Here is a 16662-nt window from a genome sequence, read left to right on the forward strand (position 1 = left end):
CTGTATTTAATGTTATTGGTCCCCCTGATGAGAAGTGAGAGCTACAAAATGACTACATTTTGCTTTGAAAATGTAAGTAACGATGGAGTAAATTAGTATCATACATTCTGTACATCTGCACAACCCATAAATCATGATTTTGTAACTCCTCTTGTGCTAAAGCTAACAAAAGATATCCACAGTATGCTTGCCAATCTATTCAAATAGTGTTAAAGTTCAAGAAAGTGGATTTAGATTTTCAATTTATATAAATACACCTAAAAAATGAAAATATTGCACAGACATTTATTAGCTAAAATGCTGGTGTTCGGTCAATTAAAATGTACCAATTATTTTTTTATTTTAAGTTTAACAAATTGCATTAACTCTCCCCTTCAGCTTCCTCCTCCTCTTGTTTGATGATTGGGTTGCCTAAAGATGAAAACAATTATCAAGAATCATTAAAGATCATCTTTTGCAACAATAGCCTCATAATTATACGAACACAACACTTACTGTATATTAACAACATAAGCAGCACTAACAAACATAAGATGTGATTTTTGACTTATTTGAAGGAATCAAACTAAGCTCACTAAGTTTTAATATCAATTACACAACAGTTTCATTCCACTCATTTGATACAGCACATCCAAACAAATAATAACAGTATGATTCATTTCAATTTACAGTAGTTCAATGTGGGACAAATTCATCTCTAAAAGGTAACTAAAGATATGTGCTACTTACCATCTAGCTTTTTAAGCTTGGGAAGCCTCTTCGTTGCTTCCTCTATCCAGTTGCCATCAGCAGCATGCTTTTCCTCTAATGGGTTCCCCACAAAAACAAGATCCACCAATGATGGAAGGTCTGCCAGCTTCAGAAACTCCCCTAAAGGAACAAACAGTCTCATAAAAATGTTGATGCTACACACTGTCATGACACATTGAAAAGGCTATATAATAAAGATGTTGTTTTACACACCCCAAAATACCATGTGATTAGGCTTTAAACTGCTTTCTGAATCTCAGTGATCTATCTGGCATGCTCACCCCACTCCTTGACCAAGTTATTGGAAATGTAAAGGACTTCGAGTTTCTTCATAACATGAATTCCCTTCAGCTTTTCTATGAGGTTAAAAGAAATCCACAGCTCCTGCAGAGTATCACATACTGCCTCCTGCAGGGGAAAGATAAGGTATAAGAATGATCTCTGAAGTACCAGCCAATTAGTGATGTTTCATTCTTGAAAAAATCAGTCTTTTTGAACTAATCTTTCAAGTGAACAAATTGTTCTCGTTCACCTCCACTGATTCATATTTCTCATTCACCCATTGTCTTTCCCTTTTGAAGCCAATGACCACTTCTTTAAAGCGCTAGACTGCTTTGGTGGCTTTTCTTGCCTGGAAAGTCCGATTATAGCACGGGCCAGTAGCATTCAAGTGCGGGCTGTGAAGGAGCATATCATTGGTTTGACCCTCTAATGCCTCCTACACACTACACAGCTTTCAAAGACGTCGGATCATGGTACCGTTCAAATAACACAACTGTCTGTCTTGTCATGGAAGTCGTAGGGTTTTCAAATGACACGATGAATCGGCGACAGGGGTAAAAACATTACAAAACATTTCACTATCGACGAATCCCCGACGACTCTGCCTGGACTCCAAATTACATTTCGGAAAAGAGTACACGCGAGAAGTGATACAAGATACAAAAAAAAAATGCACGATCATATGTTATGCAAAAATTAAAAATAAAATCACATATTCTCTCAGTGATTAGATGTAAGGAATGCACAGAGTGCTGGAGATTAAAAAAAAAAAATTAACTCTTAGGTATCGTAGATCAACTTCTGAATAGATTGGCATGTAAAAGATGATTATAAATCTGCTAGCCGTGACAGATGTGTCTTTTAACAGATGAATCACGCACATCACTTTATTTAGCATGCGTCAGATTATTAGTCTCACAGTTCAATGTAAAGCATGTAATGCAGTTGCTAATAATACTGCCAGCCAATTGATGAATATTTCCCTTTTATTTACTCGCAATTTTTATGTCATTTGGTGCACGTCTAGAGTTCATTTTGGCCCCGGTTTCCATGGAAATCTAACACGTATTTATCTAAGTAGCATCCAGTGGTGAAATATGACTAGCAAGGGCCCCGGCGCCAATTATCTTTAGACTGAATCATCTTTTAAAGCACTCAATCCATTTTCATTTATTTATTTAAGTATCTTTGAATACCTGTTCTATTTTTTACAGTCAGATTAACAGCATGGATGTGGTAAATAAACTGCTGAACTGTTTGCTGAACAGCCACTATTCTTAAAGGAAAGAACTATTTGAGCGTTTGTTATACATATCAATGTAAATACTACAAATTATGCAAAAAAACTAAAAACAAGCATGTTACAAAATGTGTAAATATGCATATATTTAAAGGGGCACAAAGCATTATGAAATATTTTAACTTCATCAAACACTTTAAATATTGAATAATTTAAAGAAATAGGCTCTTACAGCATCTATGCATGGGTTTGGTGAAACTCTGCAAAGAGTTCAGGCAGTTCTGGTTTGCACTGCCATATCTTTTCTAACTCATCAGCGTTCCATTCAGAAGTGATCATCCCTATACACTATATTTATACTCTATATAAAACACTTTAAAACTTTAAGACAAGGTTTTGTCAAACCAACATTATATTTTGTCTCGACAAAATTTTTCCCAATCACCTAAACAAAGTTATTTTTTGTAATATAGGGCAAAAATGCAGCTATAGCAATGAATAGTTTATAGTTTGTGTATCTTAAGAAAACACGCCGGGCTTTTCAGAGATGCCAAATGTTTCGGAGTTTGGCCATGACAACTTCCTCTCCTTGCTCTATAGAAATGTATGATATTACAATTCAGCACCTCAAATGCAATTAGATTTTTTTTTAATAAATTATCATGTTTCATACACCAAACACTATATTGATGTTTGAAAAAAAGCTACATTGTAACATTTTTTTAAAAATATATATAGTAAGATCACATTATAATATCAAACCAAGAGATATGTATAAAAAACACAAGATCTATATAATGACAGAGCAAGCTGCATGTGTAAAATAAATCACACTTCAATATATATTTAAAGATTATATGTCAGTATTTTAAAATCTTTTTTATTGTGGTGGACATGAATGGAATGGAAGATGTTGAAGACGTAGAGGATCTAGAAAGTCATGTATCAAATATGATACAAGTGGCATTATAGGGTTAAAGAGTGGCTCAAAATGTTTTATTAGACACAGGAAGGAAAAAAGTGTTCTATAAGAGGACTGAGGGCCCTCATAGTCACAGGAGCTTATTTAGGGGCCCTTGTATGAGCTGTGGGGCCCACATATTCAAGCTTATATTAAATATTTGTTTTCAAAGTAGATGGGCTGCGAGACCCTGCAGCCCAGGGCCCTCCCGGGCCCCTGGGAACTGGCCCCATTGGCCCAGACCGTAATTCACCTATGGTAGCAACTTTGACACCTATGGTAAATTTTTTTATGTAAGAAACTCACAGCTGAATGAGAAGAGGAGACCTGTCATTTGTTCAGTTTGACAATCTCACACAACACGAAAAAGGGCCGGATTAATTATGAATAAAAGTGAGTGATGACCACACATTACATTGACATACGGACATTATTGATATTTATGATGCTTTAACACTCTGAAGTGCATAAGTCTCTTAAAGATTTGTAGACATGCTAATTTTAATAAAGGATAATTATTCTTGTTTCTGTTTTGAATGCCTCTTTTGCTTTTGATTCCATGCAGTTTACTGTCAAAATGTAAAAGATGGTCATTTGGCGACATCTACTGGCGCAAAAGCGTTATTCGCCAAATTGTCAATTAAAGGCTCATGAAATGCTCTTTTTTTTTTTACTAGTTTTATTATCTTCCCTGAGGTCCCCTGATAATGTTAGAAAATGTTTTTGCATTAAAGCAGTCATAATTTAGTAATATATGATCATTATCCAGTAGTCCCTTTCTATTTTTCACGCAAAAAAAAACAAATAAACAGATTAGAAAATTGTGTCGAAATCCCTGGTGTAAACAGTGTGTCAGCACCATAAACTATCAAATCGTCATGACATTTGAAATATTCATGAATGGAACTGCTTACTTGATATATAATAAAGATGCTGTTTTACACAACCCGTAAAACCATGTGACAGTTTTTGTACCAAGTGAGTGCTTTAACTTCCTTCAATAACAATTCCTTAGCAAAGCTTACATTTATGACTGGTTCACAAGCAGTCATGCTGATACGAGTCGAAAAATCATGCAATCCACACCGAATTACTGTACGCTGAAGACACATCCACATGACGCACACACAGTCCAAAGCACAATGAAGACGCACAAATCCAGTTTCCAGTATCATCCTACACTGAAATGCACATCGCTGTAAATGCATCAAAACTATCAAAGACGCCCATCTAGTGTGTGTTTACATACACCAACAATTACAAATAGCACAGATTGGTGGTGTTCAGGAATAGTTAGGCCACACTAGGCCTGTTTGTCCTGCTCTCTCTATCTCAGTATAAACTGAGCCCCAGTGGGCGGGGTCAAGGATGCAATGATGTAAAGAAGCCATTGATGTTGTTGCTGTAGGGGCAGTCATGAATTAATGAGTTCCTTTTGTGACATCACAATATTACGGAAGTAGAGAATGAGGCATTTTGGCAGTTTGGTTTAATAAATGCTTTTACTGCATTGGGGATTAAGTTTTGAGTTCTGAAATTCACAGTATGCTTTATAGTGGAAAGACCCCTTATTTGCAAAAATATCAAGGAAAGTTTTATTCATGGATATGACCCCTTTATAGAACGAGTCACTGAATCAAAATCACTACCACTACTGCTCATCAATCACCATTAGCATTAATGCTGTGTTACTTACCAGTCCATTAAGATTTTTGATGTTGTTCCGCCCCAAGGACAATATCTTAAGGTTCTCTAGGAGAAAAAATAAATCCAACTGATCAGTTCCATTAATATATAAAATATAATACTGATGTGGACACATGGCGTGCAAGTATGTGTTTGCCAAATATGCGCCTTAAGGGGTATACTCACTTAGACCATTCAAATTGGCAATTTTTTCAATACAGTTTGTAGACAAGGTTAATCTCCTAAGAACGAAAGAACATGCAATGAACGGATATTAGGCATGTTTTATAACTGACTGAAATGTAAGTTGGTGATACGAAAATGCACAAGCAATTAAGGATAGCATACTGTATTTAGACTCACTCGCAGTTGACTAGATTTGAGAGAGATGCATCCATTTTTTCAATGGGAGGGTTCTGGCTGTAAAGTTTCACTGCTGTGGCCTCATTCACCTTTTCTCCAGTTTTCTCCTCCTAGTAATTTAAAAGTTAAAACCAAATCTTTAATTTTTGTACTCTATGCCATCGTTTACCAGCAAAAGTGAGTAGCTGTCATGGTGTTACATGATAGATGTAGAATTTCCAGCAATTATTGTAAATTAAAAACCTAATAGCATGGCTCCAGACTAAAAAAAATGACTTCTGAAATGAGCCTTCAGTTCACTAGGCTTTGCCAAATTATAAAATTGCTTGATTTAGATTACTATTCAGAAACAAGATAGAAAGCTGAAAGAAACCTGCTGATAATAACCCATTCATCTGAGGTATAATATACAGTATGTATAGCTGAGAAGATACATTTGGATTCCCTTTTGTCTAAAATGTTCACTCCTCTTTCATAATTTATACAAATATAAGAGATAAAAGTTTTTTATTATTTAGTACTGCCCTTCAGAATCTACATTACAGATATTTACATAAAGTATAGTATGCATATAGTAGTGTGTTGTCTTCTTGAGCATCGATGAATATTTGCACCTGTGTAATATTTCTTTGTCCTAAGTGTCATAAGCTGGATCTTATATATATATATATATATATATATATATATATATATATATATATATATATATATATAAAATTTACATTGTTTTAAAATATTTCCTTAGTCCTTCTTTACTGCTAAACATTGCTATAAACTCTGCTATGGACAGAGACTGTGTCTGAAGTATGATTATCAAGGCAGTATTTACAACAACTATATCATGAATGTAGCTGATATGGTTTCTGGTAGTGGTTCAGAAGATGATGAGTGGTGATTAGGAAGTATGGATTGACAGCAAGTAACAACCAACGGGAAAAGAATGTAGAAGGCATCAGAGATAAGATAGGGGAAGGATCCACAGATGTTGTCAAAAGAGTTAAAGGAAATACAAGTTCAATGACCAAAATAGATACAACAAATGAATTCAAAGTCATTGTAACATTTGAAGACAATTTTTTTTTGTCCCCATGTGCACATGGAAACTGTAGTCTGGCTTTTTTTAACGATGTGACATGGGGGGGCGTGGTCATGCGTCGGTCTGCGAGACAGGGAGAGCGGTAATTATTGTCACCTGGATTATGATTACTCCTGCCTCTAATTATAGTGATGGCAATCTGTGTAGTGATGAACCTCTTTGAAAAGAAGGTGGAGGTATGGAAGTGGCCTCCTGACCAGTGGGCACCCCGTCTATGGCCCTTACTCTCTGGGGAGGCGTAGCTGGCGGCACAACAACTTCCTGCAGCCAGCCTCCTTAATTACCAACACCTGAATACGGCCATCCAGCAATGGGTCAGTAGTAGCTCCGAACAGAGCCATCAGCTCTTCAGGTCCTTGAGTTTTGGAAAGCACGGCCGCCCGTTTGCTTCTGCGCAAAGGATCCGGGATGCCTGCTGAAAATGTTTGCTGGTGGAGGGAACCTGCAGCACCGTGGATGTTTGTCGACCTGGTGGTACTGGAACAGTTTGTCGCCCAGCTTACGTGAGGTATGTCCGAGTGGGTCCAGTGTCACCATCCAAGATGCCGTCCAGCTGGCAGAGGACTACATGGCGATGTTTCCAGGAGGCAGTGATCCAGTTTTTTTTCTTCTCCCTCTTCTCTCTCTGTTCTTTCTCCAACCCCTGTGTCTCATATTCTTTCCCCCCCCACCCAATCCCTCCCAGTCCCACCCAGTTCCGGCTCCCCGGAAGTGGGGAGGAGCCCCAAACTCCATCCCGGTTCAGGGGACCCCTCCCCTTGTATCCCTCCCCTATCCCCCCAAGGTTGGCGAAACCGCCCCCATGAGTGCGGAAGGAAGGCCGGTCCAGTCTGCTGGAGCTGTGGGTAAGCCTTACATAGGATCGTTGTCTGGTGATGGAGATGGGGACACTGGCCGGATCCCCGATGCTCCACAGGCCGCCCCCAATCGGGCAGGGGCATATAAGATACCGGTAAGAGTAAAAGGGAATACACATCATGCTTTGGTGGATTCGGGTTATTCTTAAACCTCTATCCACCAATGCTTGGATACAAGTATCCAGTAGTTACCATTGAGATACGATTCAGGGGAAAAAGTTATAGTCAAGTCAGCGGTTAATTACTGCATCCCCATCCACTAAATCTGGGAACCAATTGGCCTAGTTTTAAAAATGTATTGAGGGTAATGTGTTTGGATAGGTCCTACAAAATAGTGTTGCGAGGTGCGAATGCTATGGCGGGAGAGGCGGTGCCAGGGCCATTGACATCTTCTCCGTGTCATGATGATGCAGAAGACAAAACAATTACTAGTTTGTAGCCTAGTCTTTCTCACTTTAATGAAAATAGAAACATTTTCCATTCAGATTTTTACACTTTCAAAATTTTCTCTAATTTTAATATAAAAAAAAATTATAAAAATAAATAAATAAATTATATATATATATATATATATATATATATATATATATATATATATATATATACCATCATTATGATTTGAAATGAACAGATCATCTTATAACATTCATATCCAACTGCACTCAATTAATATTGCAATACTTGAATAGAAGATCCCTCAGACACCACTGCATTGGCTGTGTCTGGGCCCCCAATGCAGTTTTGTAAAGACTATTTAGAATTTTTAGGATTTAGTTTTCTCTTCTTTTTTAAATGTGCAATGTGCCAATGTGATTCAATATCGTGATAAATATCGATATCGAATGTTACGAAAAAGAATATTGTGATAATATTTTCTGTCATATCGCCCAGCCTTAGTACTATCTACGCTATCTCTGCATAGTTGGTGTACCTGTTAGTTTCCTGTGTGTCAGGTGTGTGGTTGCCTTCCAGTTTTGCTGCGTATCAGCTGGTCTTCTATGGAGGATACCTTGTCTCTGCCCACATGTCGGGAGTTAAGATCGCCCATCTTTACTCAGCCTGATCTCACAGTGAAATCGGAAAGAGTAGATCGACTTTTCTTTCATCAAAATCAGTATACGTTGACCGAATTTTCAAAACACTGCACCCAGTGGCCAAAGAGGTAAGTGTTGTATTGCATATGGGCACGTGTGAGCTCTATTTATGTCCAGGAGAAGTCATCAAAAGTTATTAGCAAAGCAAGTTGTTTTCAGCATTACAGGATGTTATTCAATGAAGAAAAAGCATATATTAATAGATTCTGTCCCCCAACCCAAACCTTAACTTAACCATTAGTGGAGTAAAAAGTAATGTTAGCGGGAAAAGTGAAACCTCAGAATCATGCTCGTCATTGATTATTCAAAGTGGTTACTGCTTGGCTTTGAACCCTACTTTCCCACGCAGCTGATGCAACGCGCTGCCAATCACGCTAGGTGGAAATGTAAAAACATTAAAACCACTGCAAACATGTCTGATTAGAATGCTGTATCCTAGGGTACCGAAACTATCGAAAACGCCATGCCGACTTCACGTGTGATCATGTTGCCATGCTGGCCATTATTCTACAACTCACTGAGCTTCAGCGGAGGATTCTACACATCTGTTCCTAAATCCAGTGACTGCTCATTACTGCTGTAAATAAATCCTTTGAATGTTCCTCTGCTCTTGGGTCTGTTTGCCTCACTATCGCTCGTTACATCTATGTTGTGATGTACTGACTAAATGTACATTTCTTTGCAGATATTTTATTATACATTTTTATTTATTTTTCCATGTTATTAATGTCATATTCTTATTTTAAATGTATTTTGGGTATATATTAATACAACAAATGAGTAAATATATGGAAGGCGCTTTCTTTAGTTAGTGTGTGAATATTACTAACATGAGAGGTGATGGTGGGTGGACAGCGCTTATATCCACAACAAACACTGAATAAAGATAAAATTAAAGATTTATTTTTTGTTCATCTGCTGCAAATATTTTGACTACTTTTCACAAGCATGTTACAGTTTGTCCGGTCTGTGCGAGAAAATCCAGCATTATGAAAGCCATAGTAAATGTCTAGTAAATGTTGTTTTAAAATTACAAATTTATCAACTAATACCACAGGTTCTTTCTCATTTTTATGTTTTTAAAATTTAAGTTTTAATGCTTTTTATTTGTTGTATGAAACCACATAATGATAAGATGTGTAAAGCACTCTTTGGTCATCTTATATAAATGACAAGCCAAAGCATATCATTTAAATGTTTTGTATATAGTAGCTTATATTTAATATTTTACAGCAGTTATGGATAACACAATTTACAGTTAAATATTTTTTAATGTGCAAAGTATTGAAAATCATAATTATTAAAAATAATAATAACTTTTACAATTATTTTCACACAATAAAAACATTATGCGTACACTCCCAATATATTTTTTCCACTGCTTTTCGTTCAATTTGCATTGGAAGCAGGTGTGCTCCAGGCTTAACTGATGGTGATCGAAGCCGGGAAGAGCGAGGCTCCCCAGCTTGAGATAGAGGCTAGAGAACCTGGGTGAAGACCAGAGCAAAAGCTCAATTTCCATTTGTATGGGAAAAAATGGAGGGGGATAAAAACTTGCCCGAGGTGGCAGTTCAAGAGAGAGACGCATGTGGCTGCATTGCATGCTTGTCTGTTTATTTTGGTTTTATGTTGAGTTTTTATTAAACTTTGTTTACTGTTCAGCCGGTTCCCGCCTCCTCCTTGCCCGTCCTTATCCGTTACAGTGGGACCGAACCCCCCCCCACAAATATATTCCCAAATAATAAAAATTTTTTTTACATTGAAATAGAAACAAAAACAAAATTAAAACATGTGGCTTTGTATCAGATGTGTTTTTGGGCCACTGTGTATAGTATTGCATATTTAATGAATAATTGTCCAAAATTAATTGAATAGCTCTAACTATATTTTGTACACTACAATTATACATTTTTACTCTTGAATAACAAATGTCTAAGTGTCTACTTTGAAACGAACACAAGTTTGTGTTTGTAGATCAAAGGGTTCAAGAACTGGAAAGATTTTACTTTGGGTATGCCGTTTTCAAGCTCACGCACAAAAAAAGTCTGGATGTTAATAGGTTAATAAATGAAAATACGGGTACAATTTTCAGCTATTTATTATTTTAAGTAGCTTATAACTACCAAAAACAATCATTTTTCAGCAGAGTGAAAAGACAAATCGCAACCAGCACCAACATCTTTAAGTCTAATTGTGTCCCAAAGTGCAACCAAAAGTCAATACACACACTCGCAGTCTTCACGTCTACTTGCACACTAGTGGCCAAAAACCGGCAAGACCAAAACCACAAGTGGGGGTATTGGGACAGGGTCTAAGTTTCTTGACATGTAATACATTTCACTATGCGGGCTGTTTTGAAAGCTTGGGGAAATGGGGACTTTTCCGGGGACAGCTCCAGTAGGGGACAGACCGGGACTATCCCCGGAAAAAGGGGACGCAAGGTCACCCTACTAAATATGTATTCAATAACTCAAGTTAATGTCTGACAAAACCGCATATGAATGCACACAACCCGACTACATTTTAAATTATTGTCGCATTCAATTATTTTTGGTCGCAGTCTGGAGCCTTGCATAGACTACCTTCTTTTTTACTTTTTATATGTACAGAGCAGAAGACATTGTATTCTAGGAACTTTTAATGGGTGAAACCTTGGAGATGATTTTCTGCAAACTTATGTCGCATATAATAAATGTTTTACCCATTTTGCTAGGGCCTCTTTAATAGTTGTTGCTTTTGCCTGAGGAAAAACAAACATAATAAGTTGTTGGTCACTCACAGCAAGGTAAGATCATATTTGACAGATGTCAGGATGCATTCTGAGTAATAAAAGCCTATTTGGAGATCTACAGTATATGGTGCAAATTTAAAATGTTGGAGAAATGTAATGAACGTGATTACTGAACCAAGTCGAAATAAATATATTCGATGGATCTCTAAAATTATACAATGTTATTAAAATCATCAGTCTCGCTAATCTGCACAAATGCAATCTCTAAACAAGCTCTCCATCCTCAACATTACGTTGACATCTGTTGTCTGTCACAACACTCAATGTATCTTTACCTGATGTAATACTAACCAGTACAATACATAACAAACGGATATCCTTTCGCATTAAAGATAAAAAACTGTGGGAATTTGTAAACGCTAGCAAAGTATGCTAACTGTTTATCAGCTGCAACTGCCTCACACAAGCATTGATGCAGCTTATTGCTATCTTGCATAATGCACATTTTGATTATAAATATCAAATTCTTGAAAACCTCATGTAGAAATAAATATTGTTACATTTTGCGCTCAGTAAAGTCTCATAATAATTTGTTAAAAGGCAAAAAATAGGATGGATACTCACCATTTTGTTCTTTACGTTTGCTATGGAACTGAACTGCCATGACCCAAAGCGCGTGCGCAAACTGATGCGTCATACAGTACGTGCACGCGCTGCGTACAATCGTCACGTGCCATAGATGCTGCAGAAATAGACCCACTGATCTCTATATCTCTATAAATCAGTGGAACAGACCCTTTTCACAGAACTGTGATGACGCGTTTTCGCCTTATTTAGCAGTTTACATCTCGCAAACTTTTTCATATTATAATTTTTACAAATATTTAGTGTAAATGCATTATGCTTTGTGGAATTAGTTTAAAAAATAATTACCACAGCTGCGAGGGAGTTTCTATTACAGCTGCTTAGAGAGTGACAGTAAATTTGGCGCTCTTCTCACATTTTACTGTCTAATCCACCACGCTCTGTTTTTCCCTCATCTGGAATGTCATTCAAACGTAATAGTGGATTTTTCTTTTGGTCTTGGAGCAAATGGGTAAGTTACAATAATATTTGCTGTGATCTCCCATTCACCTCTGTCGAAGTTTACACTGTAAATATTTACTTCTGCAATCCAAAAAACGGAGTGTGAAAAGGGCCTATCACGAGAGGAAAGTGTAGCAAAAATGTATATACAAAATAGCCAAATGAATTTACCTTTATTTAACCAGGCCAATTAAGATATAAGTAAAACATAAATAAATAACAATTCTTATTAACTTTTTTTTAATGATCTTTTTCAAATATTTTTTGCTATATTCTGTCTCTCCTTCTGTGGACACTCTACCAAAACAACATCACTCAATGTGTTTCTGTCATATTAAATGTAGTGTGACATTCATCTTTCTTTCTTTCTTTCTTTCTTTCTTTCTTTCTTTTCTTTCTTTCTTTCTTTCTTTCTTTCTTTCTTTCTTTCTGTTATTTGCTAATTAAGTTAAATAAAGTCGTGTCGCTTCATATACAATGTTAGTAAAGGCAAAAGCAAACGATCAATAAATAGTTTTAAGTTCATAAAACGCACAGGGGCTTCATGGTGTGATTCTTGAGTCAGGCCTCTAGGTGGAACTGATGCAACAAATTTTAGTCTTACTTGTTGACGCTTGCTCAAGTTGTGGCGACCTAAAATGCATTGCATTGCCTTTACTTTTATGTATTTACTTTTTATCAGGTCTGACCAAAGAGGTCTATAATACCACGTCTGACATGTGCTGAGACTATTTGTTACAAAACTGAACATTTCCTTTTTCCTTTCAAACACTTAAGACAAGTTCAGTTTGTACTTAAAAAAGGTAACGATTATATTGTATTCTAATGACATTTTATAATAATTATAACAAGAACAACAACTACAACAACAACAAAATAACATTAAGTAAAATACAATAGTATTGTATAGAGACAAATAGCACTGTTTGTTCTGAGTTTGGGACGTTTCAGTAGCATTCATAAATATATGCTTAGCAAGCAACGATTATCACAAACGCCGAACAACAGATTTTCGAGCATTATGTTAGACTGGGCATTAAAATTCTATTAAACATGTATTAATCTGCAATACAATACAATTGCATCACATTTGCATAATAGTGTTTTTTTATTATTATTATTTATTTTTTATTAATTCATTTTAATTCAATCCCGCATGATCGGCTGCTTTCAATTGCTTTGCCCAACGTTGCATTAATGAAATTACAATATAAATACAGTCATGTTTGAAATTAGGCAATCAGATGAATTACTTTGGGAAAAACATGAATAATGAGAGCCAAGAAATATTATTCAGTGCGGAGGAGCGCTTATATCGCGGCGAACTGCCACGCGCATGCGCAGTTCAGTCCGGTGACACCGATCAGCCTCCTCGAGAGCCCAGCAGCGAAGCAGCAGTCAGTCTCACCAGTTCCTGTTTCCGCTACTGCTGGCGACACACATCAATACGAAGCATCTCTTTATCATTAAAAACACACACGCTTTGGAGATACACGTACTATCTTTTGCCAAACAAGGTAAGTGTCTCGCCGTTGCTATATGACCGCACAGCGTTAAAGAAAACGACGTTTTTCTCGCCGGCGAGTTTTATCCATCCCGGCCTGTTGCTAGCTGCCTCGACTGCCCTACGGAAAAATAACGGTCAGGTCTACAGCTCGAGCGCATTGAAGTGTGTGCTGCTTCGATCACAGCGCACTGTATAATGTGTTTCTGAATGAGAAAGAGATGAAGACGATCCAAACATGAACATAATATTGTGTGCCAAACATAGGAAGCCTACTTTCATCGAATCAACATCATAGCGCAAACATCAAATAGAGCAGACGGGTCTTGAATAAAGGGTTTATATCAGGGATGCTGAAGTGGTGCATTGTAAATGGCTGAAGTGTTGGTCAGGCGTTTAGCAGAAATCACAGAAGCAGTACAGCGTGTACATGTTTATGTGGGTAGGAAAAGTCAACATCAAGTGGCTGCCTCATTCCTTGTGCAAATGTTTGCTTGTAGACACTTGGAAATAAGATGCATGTAACTGATCTGTCTGCAAAGTGCTGTTTAAGAGTGACGTATGCAAGGATGATCCAGACTGAATGTTTGTTACTCAAACATTAACAATAATTTTTATTATGACTATTTTTCCCTAGCTCAGTTCCCACTGGTCCTTCCATTATTCACCTAACTGTCACATGTTACTACTAGCTTGTGTTGGAGATCAGAGATCTCATGGGCTGCGTCTCAAACCCTAGTAAGCTTCCTACCTAGACAGGAGGCATAGCCAATATAAGTTTTCACAGATGCTTCTACAGAGATCTCCACTTAATCTAGTGCTAGCACACCCATTAGACACATTCTGGGATGGGCACCATTAATTATCATGCTATAACAATTTGGCTTCACACTTTCATGGCTGCTATGTGGTTTTATCTCCTCGTCCATTTTAATCGATGCTCAGAAAACATTTTCTTCACTTAAGAGCCTTTTAAAATCAATGTCTTCAACAGATGTTCACCCAATCCTTGCTTTTCAAGCATACACGGATATTGAACTTTGATAGTCAGGTGTGTTATTACATCTACTTGGACTCATGTGCATTCTCTCAACATTCATACATTTTTAATATAGCTCTTTTGCAATGAAGAAACTTATCTCGCTTGACTTGGAATTACTGATATAATTATATCCAGCGTGATAACTGATACATCCAAAGGCTTCTGGTCATGTTTTAGGTTTCTGGATAGTAATGATGAGATGTTTTTCCTCTTAGAGTTAATATGCATTGCGTTAGGGCATAGAGCAGGTCTGATGTAGTAGATGACAGCTGTCTCGTTTCGAAGGCTGCGTGTTAGGTAGGATGCATCCTTTGAAGGCTGCAGTATACCAAGTGTCCTCCTTTAAACAAGCATCACTTAAACTACACAGCCTTTGTAGGACAAACGGAAACGGAACGTGACATGGTTGCTATGACAGCACGCCACTCTTTAACAAGAGCAAGCGCTTTGAGTTTGAAGGGAACAAAAAGTTCCTTTAGAGGGGAATGTAAGAGGTACATTTTAGGAGAGTTATAATGACGCAAAGAGAAAAAAAAAATAGATTTTACAGGTGTAGTTTTAGTCTAATACTTTATTTTAAATATTAATATATTTATACATATCATATACTCATCACCATCTACTGAGGTACGTCAACTTGGGAATTAACATTCCTTGCGTTTGAACATCATTTTTACGTTGAAGCAAACAATTGTGGGTTGTGGGTGTCATGCATCCTCCAAATTCCCATGAAAGAAGGTCGCATTCGAAGGCTGCATTCAAATTGTCCTACTAACTTTTCTGAAATGAGAGAGCCTCGATGACGTATGCAGCCAACATATGCAACCTCCGGAGGACGCATCCTTCCAAACGAGGCACAGCCTATGAACATTTAATTTCATACAGATATGAATGTGTTTGCTATTAGCATTATAGACTCACACATACTTGTCAGGCCAGGTTCCAGACCAGTACTATTTGTGGATTATTTAGAATAATTCTCTGAAAGAGGCCCACAGCTAAATAAATAGCTAACTGCCCTTTAGGGAAGTTAGAGGGGGTGCCAATGGCCAAGTTAGCTCTAAGGACCATGGCAAGTAAGCATAGCAGAGGAGTGTCCAATCAATTTCATCAAATTGTCTGACTATACTGTAAAAAGTAAAAATGTGCAGTAGTCTCCTGAATGAATTATTTCTATTGATTGAATTCTAGGTGAATTCAATCAATATTTTTGACTTGAATAAAACCAGCTTTAAGCATATTTTAGTTTGAGTGTACTTCCTCAAACATTGGAACTGTTCCAAGTTCAAGTTCATTGGCAGCTTGATTTGCTCCATTTATAGGAATACTTACAGGTGGCATGATTATTTGAGTTAATATTATTGTTTAATGTTTTTTTATATTATTGTTTTAATTTATTTCAATAAATCGCACTAAATTAACATGTTAAATCGACAGCCCTATTTTTAATATGATTGAATTAACTACAAGACAAAAACAGTATGTTTTAAGTTTTTGCAGTATAGGATCAAGCGTCATGTTCTTGTCTTAATAGTAATACTGATTTGGAAAAAAGAACAAATAATGCATCTGCTTTTTGTAAAATTATATAAATAGATGGCTAAAATATCACCTTAAGGCTATAATGCTCATATTTGGATATGTTGGTGAAAGAAATGGGCTCCTTTAAAGTTTATTTGTCATGGTATGACATGACCTTATCTTGCCCAGTGAAGTGTATCTTTACGCCAATATTTAATAAGCCTTACATACATATTAGTTTTTGGTATTGTGCAATCCAAATTAACCATGCATACACTTTAATTTGTCATATTTCTGCTACACATGAGTGTTGCACCAACTCACTCTGCTCGTAATATTATGGTTGTTTAACATTAACTTGTAAGCATCATGTGTGGTCATGAGATTACGTAATGTTTTGCTCAGTGTCTTCCCACGTTAACCAAAGCTACCTGTGCACATAAAGATTT

General features: G+C 36.8%; 2 protein-coding genes across 6 annotated transcripts in view; one reads left to right on the plus strand and one right to left on the minus strand.

Moving 5' to 3' along the window:
• LOC127662720 (dynein axonemal light chain 1) overlaps positions 1-11731 on the minus strand; it is a 12361-nt gene extending 630 nt beyond the window's left edge. Inside the window, exons 1-9 of one of the 4 annotated variants that reach the window (XM_052154009.1) lie at positions 11685-11724; positions 11031-11069; positions 8167-8294; positions 5283-5392; positions 5106-5161; positions 4930-4985; positions 1032-1158; positions 730-870; positions 1-411 (exon numbers count right to left, since the gene is read on the minus strand). The exon at positions 1-411 is cut by the window's left edge and continues 630 nt beyond it. In XM_052154009.1, coding sequence (XP_052009969.1) covers positions 362-411; positions 730-870; positions 1032-1158; positions 4930-4985; positions 5106-5161; positions 5283-5317 — 465 coding nt within the window. In that variant the 5' untranslated portion in view covers positions 5318-5392; positions 8167-8294; positions 11031-11069; positions 11685-11724 and the 3' untranslated portion in view covers positions 1-361. Of the gene's footprint in view, positions 412-729; positions 871-1031; positions 1159-4929; positions 4986-5105; positions 5162-5282; positions 5393-8166; positions 9447-11030; positions 11070-11684 lie in introns of those variants that run through there. The other 3 variants (XM_052154006.1, XM_052154007.1, XM_052154008.1) reach the window with 3 other exon arrangements.
• A 1800-nt stretch (positions 11732-13531) lies between these two features.
• Positions 13532-16662, plus strand: part of LOC127662542 (alpha-(1,6)-fucosyltransferase-like) — a 181728-nt gene continuing 178597 nt past the window's right edge. Inside the window, exon 1 of one of the 2 annotated variants that reach the window (XM_052153765.1) lies at positions 13532-13663. The gene's annotated coding sequence lies outside the window, so the exon portion shown is untranslated. The remainder of the gene's footprint in view (positions 13664-16662) is intronic. The other variant, XM_052153764.1, reaches the window with a different exon arrangement.

The sequence above is a fragment of the Xyrauchen texanus genome, chromosome 22 (assembly GCF_025860055.1).
Source record: "Xyrauchen texanus isolate HMW12.3.18 chromosome 22, RBS_HiC_50CHRs, whole genome shotgun sequence".
NCBI classification, from domain to species: Eukaryota; Metazoa; Chordata; class Actinopteri; order Cypriniformes; family Catostomidae; genus Xyrauchen; species Xyrauchen texanus.